The 19277-nt window shown below is 52.1% G+C and overlaps 2 protein-coding genes across 4 annotated transcripts in view; one reads left to right on the forward strand and one right to left on the reverse strand.

Annotated features, from left to right (window-relative positions):
* The window catches only part of ANTXRL (ANTXR like), a 94419-nt gene extending 80816 nt beyond the window's left edge, over positions 1 to 13603 (reverse strand). Inside the window, exons 1-2 of one of the 2 annotated variants that reach the window (XM_090057286.1) lie at positions 13333 to 13603; positions 12559 to 12767 (exon numbers count right to left, since the gene is read on the reverse strand). In XM_090057286.1, the coding sequence (XP_089913412.1) occupies positions 12559 to 12704 (146 nt within the window). In that variant the 5' untranslated portion in view covers positions 12705 to 12767; positions 13333 to 13603. Of the gene's footprint in view, positions 1 to 12558; positions 12768 to 12904; positions 13033 to 13332 lie in introns of those variants that run through there. The other variant, XM_090057285.1, reaches the window with a different exon arrangement.
* A 4035-nt stretch (positions 13604 to 17638) lies between these two features.
* The window catches only part of ZNF488 (zinc finger protein 488), a 46223-nt gene continuing 44584 nt past the window's right edge, over positions 17639 to 19277 (forward strand). Inside the window, exon 1 of one of the 2 annotated variants that reach the window (XM_090057387.1) lies at positions 17639 to 17700. The gene's annotated coding sequence lies outside the window, so the exon portion shown is untranslated. Of the gene's footprint in view, positions 17710 to 19277 lie in introns of both variants that reach the window. The other variant, XM_090057388.1, reaches the window with a different exon arrangement.

The raw sequence follows: 19277 nt of genomic DNA on the forward strand, positions 1-19277 counted from the left end.
GGGCCCTCCCTACCCCACCCTCCCTGGCCACACTTCCCTAGCCTCTGGGTTCCCCCCACACAGCATGCACAAAGGCAGGGCACAGTGCAAAACTTTACTGAGCAGCCTTTGCCCCTGCAGCTAGGTGGGCATGGGCCTCACACACTGAGGAATGCATTGATGGCAGCGGTGATGTCCTCCTCAGCTGTGGGGGCCAGGGAAATGTAGCACAGACACACGTAGCCCTCCAAGTGGTGGTGGAGGATGTGGGGCAGTGCAGGCTTGACCTCCACATCGTGGAAGCTCAGGGTCCTGTGCCGGGTATACAGATGCACCCAGGGCACCATGGCCATCAGCAGCCACAGGGTGTAGTGGCTTGAGCACCCCTTGGTCTGTGCAAATAGCAACTCATGCAGCACCTGGGACACACGAGCAGAGGCATGCTCAGAGTGCAGAGCGGCTGAGGGGTGGGGTGGGGGGAACTGGCCCTGGAGCACCTCCCCAGAAAGGCCCCAAGCAGGGAGGGCAGGGGAAGGGGAAGGGGCAGGGGCATGGACAGCTCTGCATCCCCTCCATCTGGGAGGCCCATGCCCCACAAGCCTGGGTTCTGTGAGCTTGGCAGCAGCACAGGAGAGCAGCTGGCCTGCAGGAGAACTTGGGGAGCATGGCCTGGAGCTATGGCAGCAGGTGCTGCCAGGACCCTGGCCTGGTCCAACCTGGGAATGGGGTAAGGGAGGCAGGCTACCTGCAGCTAGCACCCAGTGGCCCAACTGGCCCCTGGGGAGCAAGCAGGAATGGGGGGCTTGGTTGGTGGCTGCCTGAGTCCAGGCCCACCCAGCCAATTTACCATGGTCCCTGGGCACCCGTACACACACGACCACTGATCTGAGGCCAGGCAGCGCACGGGCCTCTGGGGTACAGCACATCATCTCAGAAATGTTGCAAAGTCTCACAAACAGCTTCTCTCATGGTTCTAAAGGCCCTGCAGCTGAATGCATGGGAAAGGCCAAAGTTGGCAGCCAGGATGTGGCCTTAGGGTCACTGCCTCCATGACCAGGGCCCTGCAGATGTGGCAGTTCCACAGGAAGAGGACCCAGAACCAAACCCTCCTCCTGGACTGGCTGGTGATGGCCATGGAGGACTGACTTGGAAATGCATGAACATGGCAGGAGGAGGACACTGCCCACCTGGACAGGTGGCGGGTGGAAGACATTGCCCTAGAGAATGTGTGGGATCAGGCAGACTGGGAATTCAGGGCACAGATCCTGGTCCAGGAGTGGGACTGTGTGGAGGATCTGCAGGAGCAAGGGGTACTTGTGGGCAGGGCAGGAGGCCACAAAGGAGGACTGCTTGGTGCTGGACACTATCCTGGCCCTGGCGGTCACCTTCGTGCCACCTGCTGCCCTGCCTCTGACCATAGTACCACCTGCACCCTGGCAGCTGGCCACCACTTAGCAACAGGGATGCCCGTGAGCCCTCTCCTGGCCCCTGCCATGGGTCCCACGCCACACAACCCTCCTGGCTGGGCCCAGCCTGCCACCAGCTGGCTCCACACAGGTGCAGAGTCAAAGTTGCCTATAGTGGGGCCAAGACTGCTCGCCATCTCTGTTGGCTCTGGACACTGCCTACCAGAGGGGGAGCCACCTGTGCCAGGGGATGAGTGGCTGCTGTCGCCCTTGGGCAAGCCCCTTGCCCACCAGGCTCACCACGGTGTGTGCACCTGTGGGAGAACAGCCAGAGGCTGGGGTGCTGGCCGCCTGTCCACAGACTCCACCTCCTAGGCACCCCCACACTATGGCAGCCTGCCCTGGAAGGACACACACACAACCACAGTACTTCACTTGTAAATAGTTTGCATAGAGAAGGGGGTGTTGTTTGGTGGTGGATGGGGTGAGTGGTGGAGGGGCTCTGTTTGTTGTGAGGACAATAAAGTGTTTTTCTGAAAACTGACCACAGCAAGTGTGGTGCTGGTAGGGGGCAGTGGGGTCTGTGTGCAGCTGTCCAGGTGGGCTACAATGGGGAGTGCAGGAGGAAGTGGTTGGCCAACATGTCTCACGCCCAGTGCTCTGGCCTCTGATGCGTGTAACTTGCCAGGGCCTCAGTGATGGGGGCTTGCTGGGGCTAGCAGGGGCCTAGGGCACTGGGCATTACTGCCGGGGACAGGGGCTGGAACAGCCATGGCATGGAGAGGCAGAAGCTGCAGCAAGAGAGCCACCACATGCAGGCCCAGTCTCTGCATGCTGCTCCCAGTGAGAAAAGCAACTGGCCAGGGAGCAGAGCTGCCTTTTAAAGATGGCTGCTGGCTGGTGCAGCTGGAACCTTGAGCTACCCTGGTGGCAGCAGGAGCACATTGCAGGGCCACAGGAAGCAGGATTAGTTTGCTGCTAGGAGCAGCAAATCTTCTCCCATGTCCTTGCATGTATAGACACCTGCCCGGGACCATTTACTCATGAGTAGTTTACTTGCAAGTAAACTGGTCCTGGATCAAATGCATGTGTAGACATACTCAGTATGATCCTTGACAAAAGCAATACCCTTCTGGCAAGAACCCCACATCACTTTTTCATCACTGCAAGAACACCATACCTCAATCATAACTACCCAGCCTTAGCTGTGACCAAACGTCCAGTGCTTCTGACATAGGAAACCTTCCCCACAACAGCTAGGAACATCCATGGGCAACCAGCAAAAGTTTATGAAACATGGCACTGGTCTGTACTTAGCATACTGTACGAGTTACCTCTGTCTCTCAATATGGAGTTTGCAGCGCACTGTGGCAGATACTTGGTGGCTGGGGCACAGCCACGCTGCCCCCCGCTGTGCAGGGGGCTGTGCCACAAGGCCAAGAGCATGGCTGCTGTGACTGGTAAGGTGCTGGTGGGTTGGAGCCAGGCTGGGGGCGAGTGAGGAGGCTGCAGCTGGGCAGAGACTGTACGGGGTTACTGCAGTTGGGTGGGGGACGTGCAGGGAGCTGCAGCTGGGCATGGGGTGCACGGAGAGGCTGCAGACACGTGGGGACCATGTGGGGGGGCTGCAGGCGGGTGAGGGGCAAGCGAGCACGCCACAGCCAGCCGCGGGCTGAGCTGAGGGGCTGGAGCCGGATGCGAGCTGAGTGGGGGGCTGGAGCCAAGCAGAGAGGTGAGCGGGGGCCGCCAGCGGACTCACCCCTCCCAAGCTGCCCCCTCCATTGTCCCCCGCACCCTCAGTAGTCCCGCTGCTCCTCCAGCTCCCCCCACCCCCTACTTACTTGGCACAGAGCCCAAGTCCCAGTCACTGCAGGCAATATGCTTCAGCACCCAGGAAAGGGCCAACCACAGAGATGCTTTGGCAGGATCGAGCCTCTGGTTGCCTCTGGGCATGGCCTGGGACCGTGCCCTGCTCTGTTTTTTTCTGCCATGTTTTTTTTTTTTCCCCAACCCTGAATATCCAGGGGGCTAATTTTGCCCCTGTGCTGCAAATTTGCAGTGCAGGGAATATTTTCTCATTTCCGCATGTGCCTCTCACAGCGTCTCAAAGGGCTTTGAGATGCTGCAAGATGCAGATGCGTGCTCACGTGGATGTGCCCTTTGAGTCCACATATTATGCATTTTGATCACTGAACCAAGAACTGTGTCACACTATCCCTTCCATAAACTTAACAAGTTTGATTTTAAGGCGACTCAGGTGCTTTGCCCTCGTTACACTGCTCAGAAGACCATTCCAAATTTTATATCTTTGATAGCCAGAAACTGGAAACAGATTTCTAATTTTTTTTCTTTAATGAGTTTGTAGCCATTTTATCTTGAATTGGATAGGCTCTCTTCCCTTTTAGCAATACCCCTACAGGTTAGTGTCACCCACAAATTACATGATACATCTAGTTCCAGGACCAAGGTTTCTAATAAACATATAAAAAGAAGGGTCTTAAGATCAGTACTACCACTTCTAACTGCTCTTTGATCATGTAACTAACTCTCTTTACCCTTTGAGCCAACTCCTCTCTCACAATTGTGGTATCAATCCCCATCTTTTTCAGTTTGGCCAATAATTTTCCCATGAGGCACAGGATCAACAGTTTTGGTTACATCTAAATAAATTAAATCCATTGCCCTCATCCAAGAAGTTAATTATTTTTTCATAAAAGGAAAAGAATTAGTCTGACATTGTTAGAGACTGGGGCATGGGCAGTCTGGAAAGGTCACATGACTAATTACACAAAACCCAGAACCACCTGGGTCCAGAGGGAGTCAGGAATCTAAGACAGAATATAGGAAAGCCAAATCAAGAAATTGCAAAATGGTCTCTCTTTTTTTCCCAATTTTGTTCTCAGGGATAAATCAGTTTCAAATTAAGTTCCAAATTTTGACTGAATTTAACTCTGAAGTCTGTGTGGTGCACCCACCGACAAGTATCCTACCTCCTAGACTCATCACCAGTCTGGTGCTTCAGCTACTCCCAAATCCATGGGAGGCATCCTGCATGCAAGCCCCAAGATACCACCTTCTCCGCCTTGAATAAGTCAGCGCAGTTAGAGAATGAAGACCAGTCCCTTGCACTGTAGGCAGGCTGACCCCTGCAAGAGTCTACAAATGCCTCCAAATGCAAGGATCTCGGCTACACAATGTATGGCGATGGAAGCTTGCTCCTTCAGCCTTTTGGCTAGGGGCACGTGAGACTAAGGAACATCTGACCTCCAAGTCCTCCATGCTTGGGGCCTGCATGTAGCAAAATGGTCAGGAATAAACACCAGAATCTTTACTCAAACACCTTGCTGCTGTTTGGGGCTTGCTTTTAAAGGCTAGAGTGGGAGAGACCTGTTGGCTACAGCCTCACAGGGGACTGGCTGTCCTGATCGCTCAGTTAGCACCAGCTGAGCCCAGGGTATTGAGTTTAGCTCATTTCAGGTGGGGCCTGTTTTCCAGCAGCATCAAGGGATTGATACTGAGACTGGCTGGGCCTAGCACTTTGCTCTGAGCTGATTACAGACATATTCTTTCTTAGATAAAGTAAAACTGTGGCTTGTCCCCTTTTCTGCTTACCTCCACATATTTCCTTATAATTTATTTCTTTGGATGTAGACCAGGCCATTTAGGTATTACATATATTGATATACGTAAATATACTACAGCTGACTCACTGACAAACTGCTATCACTTTTTCTTTCCCTTTTAAGTAGCAGTGTGTTGTTTAGACTAATGACTAATTACTGATTTTCTTTGGCTTTTCTTTTAAAGGTCTTTTTATGGTTGTAATGGTACTTTTCTGGCAAAAGGCAAACCTGTCTGTGTAGTATCAAACAGAACACAATTAAGTACAACCTGGTTCTAATAATAGGAGATGTCCAAAGCAAAACAAACGCTTGCTGCGGGTACCTGCTTACCTAAAATCAAAACACAGGCTGCAATATATCCACAAGAAAGAACGGGTTTTGAGGAACATACCAGCAGATTATGCTATCATAACCATAAGAATTTTTCCTACAGACACTCAGATGGCATAAACGATGAGGTGAGGTAATGTGAGGAAACAGAAAGAGACAAAAAAGGAGATTGGATGATTAGACAGACAGATGAAAGTTATATGTATTTTCAGAAATGTAAAGTTGCATTTACAATAAAGTTGCATGTGAGTTGTAAATAAACCTCGCTCCCTTTATTTAAGATTTTGCTTAACTTCAATGGGCCCTTGTCTACATCAGGACCCCAAGTTTTGGTTCTGCTTGAAATGATGAATGAGGGATTTCCTGTACAGTGGGGAAGGGTGGAGTTCCCTTTCCAATTAAGGTCACAGGTGAAGGAAGACCAAGATTTTCAACAACATAGATGGTGCAGCTTGTGAGCAACTCTGATTACCCTGTCTGGGTGCATTAAGTGCCCCCAATAAGAATAGGGGGGTATCTGCATGTCTCCAAAGGACAATCTGGAGATCGCATACTTCACTGCATAAAACAAACACATAGAATAACAATCAAGCTACAATGTTGTGAAGAGGAAGCTTCCAGAAGTATCTAAAATAGAGAAGTCTAGAGTCTGTTATAAACCCCTTGCTCTAGAGACATAAAAGGGCAGAGGTCCATAGAGTCTGAGAAAGCTCCATCGTACCTGCCTGCTCTAGATATTAGCAATTAAAATAGTGCTATTCATCCATCTTTCATGAGCTTTAAATTCAACCAGAGCATCTGAAAAGAAGCAATGACTTCTTGCATTTACTGACATGTACAATGCAATTTTCAATGCATTTCTTTTTTTTTATTAATATAGCATAGAAACTGGATAACTGTGGGGACTGATCAGGGGTTGGGGCCCTTGCCTTGAGGTTATCAACTCTAAACTGATGCAGGGTAGTACTTACTGAACAGACTTCTGTGCAAATGATCCACAGCCTACGTGAAATGATTTGGTGGGTGTGAGCCCATGAAACAAACATCCCCAACAGGGACTAATCAGCCCTGGCAAGGACATGAAGGGAAGCTTACATTTTTGTTGTCTGTGCTGTGCATAACCAAAAGTCATCAACCCTGAGCAAACTCAATTTTGCTTAAAATATTAATGATGACTTTTTAAATGTCCGAGGCAAGCCACTACAGAAGCACCTGTATGTCTGAAAACCTCAAATCCTTTTTTGTTATCTCTTCTCTCATCACAGAACTCAAAATAACCAGAAGGGTTCTTGTGCATTTGGTAAGTAAAAACACAAATAATTCTGTGGCTCAGACTTGTCATGTCAAGTGTTAGCCAGGGGCAGATTTTCATGACAGAGTCAAAAAACTTATAAAATAAGAATTTATAATTGCTGCACTGATAGATAATCATAATGATGTTTCCAGGAGTTCCTATAATTTGATAACACTAGAGGTCAGTCAATGTTTTGCTCTGCAAGTACTCTACAGCACAATTATCAACAAGAATTGGATGCCAACAGCAATGCCAGGGAGGAGAAGGCAACACTGATGACATTAATAAGATTCAAATGAAGACAAGCAATCAAACACCTGAGCAGACCAGCCCTCAGTATTTTGAGATGAAATGGAGAAACAATTGTTCATGTACTTGCCCCCCCTAAACCGAATGTGATAGAGTCCCCTTGCCATAGACACATCCCAGCATGGTGGACTCTGCTGAGGACCTTATAGAAGATCTGCAAGACCATGTAGCACTGTCAAAGTTCACTGATTGGCCACATACAAAACGTTTGCAGGTGAGCTAGAAGGGTCTTCAATTCTCCATGAGATTCTTGATACAGCAGAAAAGTCCAGTTTCTTGGGTTGAGCTCTGTTAATAAAAGGGTTGTCACCATCTAGAGAAGTTTTTGAAGGGACTACTGTCTAAATCAGTGGTTCTCAACCTTTTTAGGTTTGAGGTGCCCCTAAATCATTTTTTTTTTTTTTTTTATTTGGCAGCATCCCTGGTTAGGAGAGACTGTTGTACTGCCTCAGCTTACCTGAGTGGTTCTCAACAGGTGGACCACATACCTCAGTACATGGCCAGTTGAGTCTAAAGCAGCCAAGCACCGCCTGTCTTGCAGCAGCCTTCCTGGTCTTGCTCCCCTCATGCTCCTCCCAGAAACAGAGGTCCATGAGACAGTTCCACCTTCTCCGTACACCTCTTTCCAGGAGACACCATGAGGGATCTAACCAGGAAGGTCTGTAGTAAGACTAAGCGCTCCTAACTGCTTTAGACTAATCCAGTTGTGCAAAAGGCGTGTGGGACCATTCTTCCTGAACACTGTGGCACCCCTCAAAAGGTCTTGTGTCAACCCACTTGAGAACTGTTGGTCTAAGTAAACCATGGGACTGGGAGTCACTAGTCCTAAAGCCACTGGCTCTTGAAGCCATTCCTGCTTCTCTTTAAGTCAATGGGAGCAGGAGCAAGCGTTTTTCAGTGCTTTACAAACACAAACCAATTCGTGTGGCATGGGTGAGTTCTAAGGTCGGAGAGAGCCTAGATTAGAAAAACAGGAGACCCTGGAGAGCATCCACTAGAGGCTGCTGCTTCTCATGTGTCAGAGGACACCTTCTTTGCTGCCAGAGATCATCCTGATGGCTCAGCCGAGGATCTGCTTCAGGGGCAGGCAGCTGATTTCACAGAACCTAAGCACTAGGTTCATAGGACTGAACTAGTTGGGAGTGAATCCTAAGTGGCTCAGGATTTTTAGTGGGAGAAAAACAGACATTTTGCCTATGGAGCCACTAGTTTGCCTTTTCAACACTACTCTGTCTTTATAAGGATAAGGGTTGAAATCTTATTTTTGGAGATGTTCCTAAATATACACAACTTCAATTGACTTCACCAGAAATTGGAAGTGCTCAGTACCTCTAAAATGAGTATTTCTTATGTAGCTATAAATAAAAGTGGAGATTAACCCTGTTATCTCCTAGGTCCCCACAGCAATTGTGAGCTAATCAGGGCCACTCGCTAGCTTTTCAGGTCCCCAAGTTTGAGTATTGTGGATGGCATATGGGAGTTAAGACACAAGCCCTTCATAAAATGACTGTGAAGTTTTAGAATGACAAATAGTCTGGACTTCAGCTTTACCTGTAATCTGGAAGAGGTCTACTTCAGTCGTACATCATTTGCCATAGATTACAGTAGGATATTGGTTCAGTCTGAAACAGAACAATACCACCCCTACATGCTTCCATGCAAGAACCTACCCTGCTCAATCCTTTTTAGTTTGTTAAGTGATGTGATGGTAGCACAGGATAGTAAAGATGCAGCAGGCAAGCAACAGCCACTGTATCCATCAGTTTTCCAGCTATGTTAACTTCAAGATGTTCATCCAGGTAGGAATCCACAAGGACATGGACACCCTAATCTGCTCTGTGTCATCTGACCACCCCAATGGTCCTACAAAAGTTTCCCCCTTCAGTATACTTCCTTGAGTGTCATGACAGCAGTCACATACTGATATAGTTACAATGCTCAGACACTACCTGCCCCACACACTTAGCGCACAGAGATAAGATCTACATCAGAAGGAGGAAAACTGCAAGAACTCAGTAAGTTTCTTTTTTCTAATTGGCACCATATATTATACCAATAACTTCACCAGTGCATGATTTTTTCCCCCCTTCTAGCTAATGTCTTTAGGATTAGATTCTTGAAGACTCCAGCTGGCAGAATGAAGAAAATCATGCACTGATAAAGTCACTGCAATAATATACAGCACAAGCATGGATAAGGAAGAAACCTTTTGCCTTCTTCCAATCTGTGTTTTCCTGATATCAGATAATAAAGTAAAGCAACAGAAGACTTAAAGTCATTCATCTTCACCCAGACTGACTTCCCAGATAAGCCCTGTCATTCAGCCAGAAAAAGCCCCAGAGGGGCACAGAACTCAAGCCTAGACATTTCATAATGGCAATGTTTCAAGCCCATTGTTATACATCTAATTAAGATTAGATGCCTTGAACTCCAAACTGGCCAGGCAGTAATGGAGAGAGGCAATCCTTGTTATACTGCATAAGATGCGACACTGACATTCCATGGCATATAGTCTCTGCAGCGGCATCTTGTTGGGGTTTATCCCATTGGAAATTAGAAACAGAAATTTCCTGTGATACATAGCTGTATTAATATAATTCTAAACATCTCTGCTGCACTTTCAGTTTTATTCATCTGCCTCAGATTGACCATCCTGGCTTCCAGTATTCATATTTATGTCTCAGAATAGCTGACTGTTTCACGTTATCTGGGCTCTCTCTTATTCAGCTGTCCAAAACCCAGAGTCCATCCACTCTTATCTGTCATCTCTGTCAAAAAATATGTTACTGTCATGTCACCAATCCCACATAAAAATATTAAGATCAAATACAACCTTAGTTCTCAAGCATCACCTCCACTGACTTTCAAGGAAGTTCTGTTACAGAGCATGGACAGCAGAGATTCCATAGCTTCTAATATCTGGCACTTAAATATCACCCTGGTAGAATGCAAGAACACAAGAATTGCCATACTGGGTCAGACCAGTGGTCCATCTAGCCCAGCATCATGTCTCTGACAGTGGCAAATAGTGGATACTTTAGGAGAGCACTGAATCTGATATATCTAGAGTGATCAGTTCCCCGTTCATTACCCTCCCTGACATCATTGGTTTGGAGATACCAGAGGATACATCTCTGACTGTTCTGTTTAATAACTGGGCATTTAGAGACATGCTCCAGGAGGTGGGAGGGAGGGGCACTTTAATTAGAGAGCCGTGCCACTTAAAAGTTCCCGAGCATCAGGTGTATCAGTGTACTGTGCTGAAAAATGGTGGCAGGGCACTTTGAACTAAAGCTCAGTCTCCTCTGACCGAGTTCTACAAGTTACGTGCGGTGTAAAAAAATTACTTTCTCTTGGGTGTCTTGTTTCTCTTGAGAGTAGCAATTCTGCTTCTAACACAACCAGCCAATCAGCATTTCATTGTTGACTTCAGTAAGAGCAAGGTCAGACCTTAAAAAAGTACTTCTAACTTTCTAACGTTAAATGACCAAATTATCTTTCTTGCAGCTTTTGCATCAAATAGCTCTACTTTCAGAACTTTTAGAAAGTCTTGCAAAATGTAAGGGCAAATCTATTACTGAGGTCAATAGCTACTTGTACACGCCACAGAGGTTTACTTCGGTTTAATTCTTCCTAAATTGAAGCGGTGGGTTTTTAAAAACACTGCTTCAATTTAGGGTGAAGTAACCCCCGTGGCGTGTACACAAGTGTTAGGCCTGATCCTTACCTGCCTCTCGGGTGGCAGGAGAGGAAGGGAAGGAGAGCTGCCTGCAAGCCGAGCAGTCCCTGAGCTGCAGGGGGGAATTGAGGGGAAGAAGGGGAGTAGCAGTGTTTTCCTCTGTGGTGGCGGCAGTGCCCCCGAAGCAGCACCCACCCTCAGGCATCCGGTCTTGCTGGTCCTGGGGGGAACCACAGCTGTGGAGATAAGCACCAGTCCCCCAGCAGTCCCTCCGCCCCTGTTTGTATCCATCATTACACCACCACCAAGGTAAACAGCCGCACCATTAAAGCAATGCAAAAGGGCATTTAAGCCACTTTAATGGCCAATTTTGTGGCATGTACAAAAGCCCAGTGGGAATTTTGCCATTGACTTTAATAGCAACATGACTGGATGGCAGTGTAACTTCATTCATAATCAAGTCTGGAGCCTCAGTTGTAACATAAATCCAAATTACAAAGTAAACACCACTTGAAGCAAGATCTGTAAGCTATCTACTATGGAAGCCATGTAGATTAGTGGACTAGGTAGTGGACTAGGAGTCAGAACACCTGGACTCTGCTGATGGTGTACTGGATGACCTTGGGCAAGTCACTTTGTCTGTAAAGCAGAGAGTGAGAAGGTAGATGATCCTAACTTCCTTTTTAAAGAGCGTTAGGACCTACAGATTAAAACTGCTATGTAAGAGCCATTATTATGACAAAAGGGATATAACAATGGCATTTCAGGCAAGGAAATTACATAGTATAATGCTCCATTCCCAAATATGCATATTTATTTTTACTGAGAACTTTAAAAGAGCCAAAGATCACACAACAACAATAAAAATAACATTTCAAAATCTTGTTGAATATTGATTTGATGTGGAGGGCAGGTGCTGGAGAGCACACCCTGCAATGGCCCTCAGTCTCTCAAACCATAAGAAATCTCAAGTATCTGAGGGTATTTGCAGCCTTTTGCTCTCAGAACAAAAGTCTCTATTAATGAAACCTTCTCTTTCTGGAGAAGGGAAGTGATTGCCTGCTTGGGCTGAAGAATTCTTTTGCTCCATCCAAAACTCAGCACAAGGCCTGGTGGTCAAAACCTGCCACACAGCTGGGAGCAGCAAAAGACAAAGTCATCACCTGGTTTGTGGGTGAAATTCACACAGAAAAATTACAACATTTTAGTCAAATTTTAACCCATGTTATTAAGGCACTTGACTAACAGCTGTGAAATCTGTTCCCCAGGGGGAATCAATCAACTTCACCCTAGGGTGGAATCTCAAGCTCCCCACAATTAGGCACAAACTCTGCGTCCTCTGACAAAGCCTTGCGCAGTGCCTGCACTCCAATTTGCAGCTGACTTTGCCACCCCTTGTTAAAACACGCCTGCAAATTCAGGTGTAGCCAGGCCCAGAGGCTATTCTCAAAATTAAGATTACAGGTTATAAAAAGAAAGTGCTGGGCCACACGTTTTGACTAACTCTTGCAAACATCCAGGTTACCCAATCCCCTAAGGATTTCTTTTTCAATGAGTTGGTGTTAGCCTGTAAACAACAACTGCTAGGAGCAAACGCTGGCTTCTTCAAAGCAACAAACGGCACCCTGGAACTAAGTAGCCAAGTGCCACGGGTGACAGCCAGCGGTGGCCAGGCTCCCCAAGGGGTAGCGGAGCGCATGCCTGGCTCAGGCTGCCCCGGATGGGCGCAGATCCCTTTCGGTGCCTGCGGGACCTGTAGCTCCCCCGCCTTGAGCCTCCGCGCCGCACAGGGCTGCCTTTGTGCGGCTCGTGCTGCCCGGCGCTGGCCGCCGACCCGGCCCGGCTCCTCCAGCAGCAGCGGAGGGAAAGGCGCCTCCCTGCTGCGGCCGCCGGCCTTGGCGGAGGGGAGACCCGCTCGGCACCGCGGCTGCCACTTACTTGTCCAGGACGAAGTAGAGGTCGAAGGCGCCGTGGCAGGAGCGCTGCTCCGGCTCGTCCTCCCGCTCCGCGCGGGCGCAGGGCCGGCTCCAAGTCGCCAGCAGCAGGAGGCAGAGAAAAGCCAGGCTGCTCCCGCGACTCGCCATTTTCTTCCTCCGCTCCCCCGGCTCGCCCCCGCTCCCGCTCCCGCTCCCTGCAGCCTCCGGAGCCTGTTGGGAAGCACAAGGAGGGGGGGAAAGTTTATGATCTCATAGGAAACATGCGTGTTCAAGCCAGCGGTGACCCCAAGTCCCCTCGGGCACGCTCAGAGTTGCGGGGGGAGGCCGGGCCCCGGGAGGGATGTTACCTAAGGCCCCATCCCCCCTGGCGCCAGGAGCCTGGTTTTAGCCGATAGCCCCCATTTCCTGCTGGCCCAGCGCGAGGAGCCTGGACTCCGCGGGAGAGGGAGGGGCTGGCGGGAGAGGGGCAGGGTCGGGGGGAAAGCTGCGCCGGGACTTTCCTGTTCCGGGCTAGCGCGGGGCGAGCTGGCCGCGGGCCCCCGACCCACGGCTCGGCCCTGGCGTGCGGCTCCCGCGTGGGAGAGCCGGGGCGGACGGGCCCTTTCGCCGCCACCTTTTCTGGAGTGCTCGGCAACGTCCCCGCGCTCCCCTGCCCCGGCCCGCGGGACGTGGCATCTGTTTCTTTCCTTTCTTTCTTAAAGGATCCGCTCTAAGACCTCCCCGGAGACAAGAGCGCTGGGGCAGGGGCAGGGGCCGCGCAGCTGCAGCTGCCTACTTCGAGGGGAAAGGATGCCCGGGCGCCCCACCGCGACACGTGTCGTGAAGCGGCCCGGGCCGGGGCAGCCCGGCCTCCCGGGTCGCTCCTTGTCTCGGCAGCGCAGCCGGCAAGTCCGCCCGCCGCGGCGGCACGTCGGGGGCAAGCGCGGCCGCAGCTGCCCCGCCAACGTCACGGGTCGGGACCCGCCTCCTCCCTGTTGTCAGCCCCGAGCGAGGCGCCGCGGGTCCTCTGCTGGGCCCGGAGCTGGAGCCGGGCGGCGCTGGGCCCGGCCACGCCGGCACTGTCCCGTCCCGTCCCGCACGGGGCAGCGGGGAGGGCGGAGCTGCGGGCTTCAAACCGCGCGCTTCTGCCCACGGCTGGGGAGGGGCGCCCGCGGCGCCCAGGCCGGTGCATGAAGACCGCCCTGGAGGCAGGGATGCCTGTGCGCAGGTGTGTGTCGGCGGGGGAGAGGAAGGCGACTACTGCTCCCGGCTTTACGGGCTTGACAGAACAGCGCGGGCCACGGTGTCCCCGCGACGCCCAACCTCGCCTCCAGCTGGAGGAGGGGCCTGAAGGCCGAGTAACTGTTACCAGCGGCCACCCCGCTCCGGCCCACTGCCTCGAGTCCCAGGGCAGGAGCGGGCAGCGCCCCGGGGGCCCGAGCCGAGCATGGCCCCCGGCCCGGGCGCGGCTCGCCGCCAGGGGTGAATCCGGCGCCGGCTCTGGGCGCTGAAGGCCGGTGGCTGCTCGAAAAGCAACCGGCCCTCGTGCCTCCGCCTCGCGAGGAGGGGAGGCCTGTGACGGGAGGGGCCTTGGGCTGTTTCCCTCCCGTGGGTGACAAGAAGAGCCCCGGGTCCGATCCCGCTGGCCCCCGCACAGCCGGGGATGATGGCGCTGGCGTCGTTGGGGACGGCCCTGCTCTGAGCAGGGGTCGGGCTAGCCTCCGGGGTCGCTTCCAGCCCAGGCGACTTTCTGCGATTCTGCGCCACGCCGCCGGCTTCCCTCCCCGCTCCGCAAACCTCCCGCGCGGCCTCCGCGCCCGCGCCGGGCGGGCCTCACCCCTCGAGGCGGAGATGCGCGCGCCTGTGGAGCGGGGCGAGGCGGCGGGGAGGAGGAGGCTGCCCCGGGAGCAAGCCCCGGGGGCTGTGTGCGGGGCGCAGGGAGGTCTGGCCCGGGAGCAAGGACTGTTGGCTCACGAGGCTGCCTGCGCTGACCGGCTCGGCCGGCTGGCCTGGGCGGCGCTGAGGGAGGAAGCGCAGGGCGGGGGCTGCTGCTCAGCGGGGCACGCACACGCCGCCCGCCCTGGCGCGGGGCCCGGCACAGCCCGCAGCGCCCCTTCCCCAGGCGGGCACGGAGCCGCCGCCGGCAGCGAGCCCCGAGCCGCAGCTCCAGCTGAGGACCCGTCTCCGCTCCCTCCCGGCCGGCGCCGGCCGGCGCTCGGCAAAGCACGAGGGAGCCAGAGGCGGCTGGCTGTGGCGGGCAGCTGCCCAGCCGCCCCACGGCTCCCCTGCACCGGCCGCCTCAGCCCGGACAGGAAAGCCACATGTTGACAGGCACAAAATGAGCACGCGGCTTCAGGGCAGCGAGACACCTCCCCTGCCCTCCGCGGGAAGCCGGGGGCCGCGCGGCGCTCGCTGGCGCCCACTCCTGCCTGTGCCACGGCCCTGCTCCCCCGCGGGACGGGGAAGGGCTCTTGCCACAAGCGTTTCGAAAGTGTCCCACATAACGGTGCCCACCACAGGCCAGGAACAGACCCCGGATACACACAGGCCAAGCGTTCCGCTTTTTAAAATAAAGTGCAAAAAACTTCAGAACCCTTTGCTGCTCGATAAATACCTACTATATACACTAGGATATATTTACTAGCATACATATGGGATACACTGTATATACTACACATATAAGATGCATTACATAGCTATCTATCTATTATATATCATATGATTATATATGTATATATGGGATATACATAAAATACACATGTATCCCAAATATATATATATACACACATATATATGTATGTATGTATGTATGTATTTATTGAGCAGGAAAGGTTCTGAACATGGAGATACAGGGGTAAGGAATTTACGGCTTGCTTTGCAGAAGGCAGTGGCTACATCCCAGCGCAGGTGCTGAGACTAAAAAGCAGCTGCGGCCCGCTGTCCATTTTTCTTACAGAACTGCGGTCCAAAACGTTTCGGATCCTTCATAAACAGCTCAGGCCATTGCTCTTTTATACATGCAGAGACCATGAGCAGATTGAATTGCAGTGGATATTTATTCCACCTGGCTCATCAATGGTGCACCTTGCCGGGCTTCTCTGAAGGTGAGAATAGGATGACCCCGCTGCTGAACATAAAAAAAGGGAACTCCAAGTGACTCCCCCTTCCCGCGCCCAGACATCTCCGAGTTGTCAAGCACTGGTTTGCTTATAGGCGTAAAATACCGGGTGTACCCGGGCTCAGCATGGAGAAGAGTTTCACTTAATTCTGGCTCCACTGGTAGCAGAGCTGTAGCTTTTGTTTCATATTTTGCTGTTTCCACCAAAACAACCAGGGTACATTTTTTGCGAAGCGTAACATCGGCATGCGCACAAAGAAGCGCGCTCAGCTAATTGTTTCACGCATCCCGCGAGCTTGCCAGTCCCGTTACAGTGGGTAGGTGAGACGGCGTCTAACCCTTTGTCTGTCACCAGCGGGGGGGCCGCAGCGGGGGGGCTGGAAGTAGCTGCGATTGAAAATGACAAGAACGCCTAAGTTCATTTGCTCATGCATTGCTCAAAATAAAATCAAACCAACTGCATCCAATCCCATCAGCTAATCTGACAATAAAATCCGGATCGGGATCCCAGCGTGAAACCCAGACAAATCATCTCAGCTAATTTTCTTTGCCCACGGTGGGAATTTTATATGGATGACTATTCGCATCTCCGCAGTACCAGCATACAGCTCTGTTGTGCATTGCACGCGCGTTGCTAGTTTCTGCTTACCTCATGAGCCCCAAACCAGAAGATATTTCCAAAGAAATAGTACAAGAGCTCATCCTAAAATAAGCCAGCCCACCTCCGATGGGGGATGTGAGGCCGGATAATGGCTTTGTACATCACTTGAATCTGTTTCCAAATTGGGTTTACTCTGGACGTCAGGACCCTTGTTCTGCTCGATCCGAATTCTTAGAGAAAGTGGAGAGCCCTGATCTATCCCTTGTAATCCCTTCAACACATTTCGTGTACAACATTCACTCCCTTTATTAGTATAAGATTACTCTTTAATTGTAGACAAAATCCGTCCTTTCAAAAGCATTACAAGACTGACATTTCTTTTCCCAATACAAGCCAATATTTAGATTACATGGACATTAATCAAATAACCCGGGTTATCTCATTTGTCAACATGTTCATAAGAATTTCCTACCAGGCGTTAAAGGCATTTATATGGAACGACATCTTTCAAAAGCAATGTTGCTAGTCCAGATTTCGGGGAATATTTGTTTCTGACAAGACATTTGATGGTTATATTTTACCAGCTGTGCCAGAAATCGTTTGCTACTCCACACAGGCCCCTCACCTGGACCCTGCGAGCCCCACTCGCGCCGCGAGGCTTTTTATTCGAAAGCATTTCTAGCGTGGGGAACGTGGCGTTTCTGTACTTCATAAAATACCTGCACTGGGACTCGAAGTGCTGCAGTCAGGCAGAGGTCGTAGGTACCCGGGGGCAGGAAGGGCCTAGGCAACACCTCGGCCGACCCCATCTACCTGCGGGCGGAGGAGCAGGCAGGGGCTCCTTCCCCCCGCGCCGCTCAGCGCCCGATCCGCGGAGCCACAGCGCCCTGGCCCTGGCCATCCTCGGGGCAGCTGCGGGCCCGTCCAAAAGCGAGGGAGAGGGTTTTCTTTGCGGGAGGGGCGAGAGGACCCGGCTCCGGGCGGGGAGATGGGTGTCTTCAGACGGATCTTTCTTGGGGGCAGCACGGGGGGAGAGCTGGAGGAAGGGGCTGGGGGCCACCCTGGGGGAGAGCCGCCGGGGTGCGGCCGGGTGGTTGTGGGGAAGGGGCACCCCCGGCCGGAGGGGCCTGAGCGCGGGGCCCGCTGTCGGAGGCGCGGAGAGAAGCCCCCCGGGGGCAGCCGCCCCGCCCTGCCCTCCCTGCCCTGCCCTGCGGCCCCCGCCGAGGAGAGGCAGCGCGGGGGGCGGGCTGGGGCAGCCGGGGGCGCCGGGGCTGGGGGCGGAGCGGCGCGGTGCGGCGCGGGGTGGGGCCCTCCCAGGCTCCGCCCGCCCCGCCCCGCCGCCGCGCGTGTCCCCGCCCGCCCGCCCGTGACAGCAGCCGGGACGCGCCGCCGAGCGGGGCAGCGCTGCGCTCTCGCTCCCTCCCGGCCGGGCGGCGGCGGCGGCGGCGGCGGCGGTAAGCGAGCGGCGCTCCCCGGGGCACGGCGGGGAGAGCTGCCCCTGCCCGGGGCTGGAGGGCTGGGACCGCCGCGCGTGCCTCTCGCTGGGGCCGGGCCGGGGCCGGAGGGGTGGGAGCTGCAGCGGGCAGGGGCCGGGGCCGGGGCCGGCTCGCAGCCGGCACCCCGGGGACAGCGCCCGGCGGGTGGGCTCGCCGAGCTCCCCCGCGATCGCCCGCCTCGAGGCGGGAAGGAAGAGGCTGCGCGCGGGTCCTGCCGGACTTCCCGGGAGCGGGGCCGGGCTGGGGAAAAACGACGCTTCCCCGCGCCGCGCGGGAGCGGGGTTTGCCCGCGCGCAGCCCAGGACGCAGCGGGTCCATCTCTAGGAGCGGATCCACGGAGAGATCTTTAACCCACCCGTCTCCCCGCTGCAGGCTGCCCTTTCCCTAGTTTCCATACTTACTCTTGCTTTAAAGTTCTTGCCGCAGGTACAAGCTCAGTCTCTAATCGCAGCCAGAGCTGGTGGGGTCAGCATAGCAACAAAAGAGATGATGGCTCAGATGCTTTTGTCTAGGAGCTCATCACCTTTTACTTTAGAAGGACATTCTCTTACCTAGTCATGTCTTTAGTGAAGGCATCTACATGCTCATTAATGCGCATTAGATACTCCACATTGAGTTTAGCAGTTGCTTAATAAAGTACTAACTCTAGTTACTGTACAGTAGCACTGGTGCATGGTTATTTTGTGACACTTACTGTGTATTAGCCTAATAACCCTGTGCAGTGGGCTATCAGCACGATTTTTAACCACCAGGCTACTGCACAGGGTTATTAGGCTAATGCGCAGTAAGCGTCTCATGTAGATGCACCCACTGACATCTAATAAAAACAAGCCCATGTTTTTCAGAAGGGATCACCTGGCTAACTCATTAAGCCAGAAGCTTTTCTTACTGTCTCTTTTTCAAAACACCACCTAGGTCTTCCAATCTGCAAATGAAAGAGCTGAGGTTATAATGAATAGTTCAGTGTAGCTGCTGGAAATATTTTAGTGATTTTATTCTGTTATCAAGCATGTGCTGCCTGAGACAGATACCAACAGATATTTGATGGAGATAACTGACTTCTTGGTTTTTTAAATGCAGTTCGTTTTTCCTGATACACAGTCTAAGTTTTCTTAGAAAAAATCAATTATGACTGTACACTTAGCTCAGTAGTTGAATGCAAGTTAGCTCAGAAGCTATGCCTTATGTTCAATCTTTGCCACAAAAATTGCTTAATATGGTGCTTGACAGCTTTTGTTACCATTTATTACAAGATAATTGGTACCAGAGAGAGGGAGTTTCATTTCTCTAGGCAATAGGAAGACAGTGAGAATAATACTGAGATTTTTTTTGTCAGTCTTTTATTTGTGGAACTAAATCAAAGCTAAAGTAGATCACTGAGAAGGAGAAAACAGACAGGATTGAAGCAACTTTGAAATACCCTAAGTAATCCCTTTGATTGCAATATAGACATTGCATCTCACAGGACAGAAATATTAGCATTATTGCCATTTAAAAATGAAATTGAGTTGAAATATGGCGACAGA

Source organism: Crocodylus siamensis, chromosome 7 (assembly GCF_052110815.1).
Source record: "Crocodylus siamensis isolate JL-2025a chromosome 7, ASM5211081v1, whole genome shotgun sequence".
NCBI lineage: Eukaryota > Metazoa > Chordata > Crocodylia > Crocodylidae > Crocodylus > Crocodylus siamensis.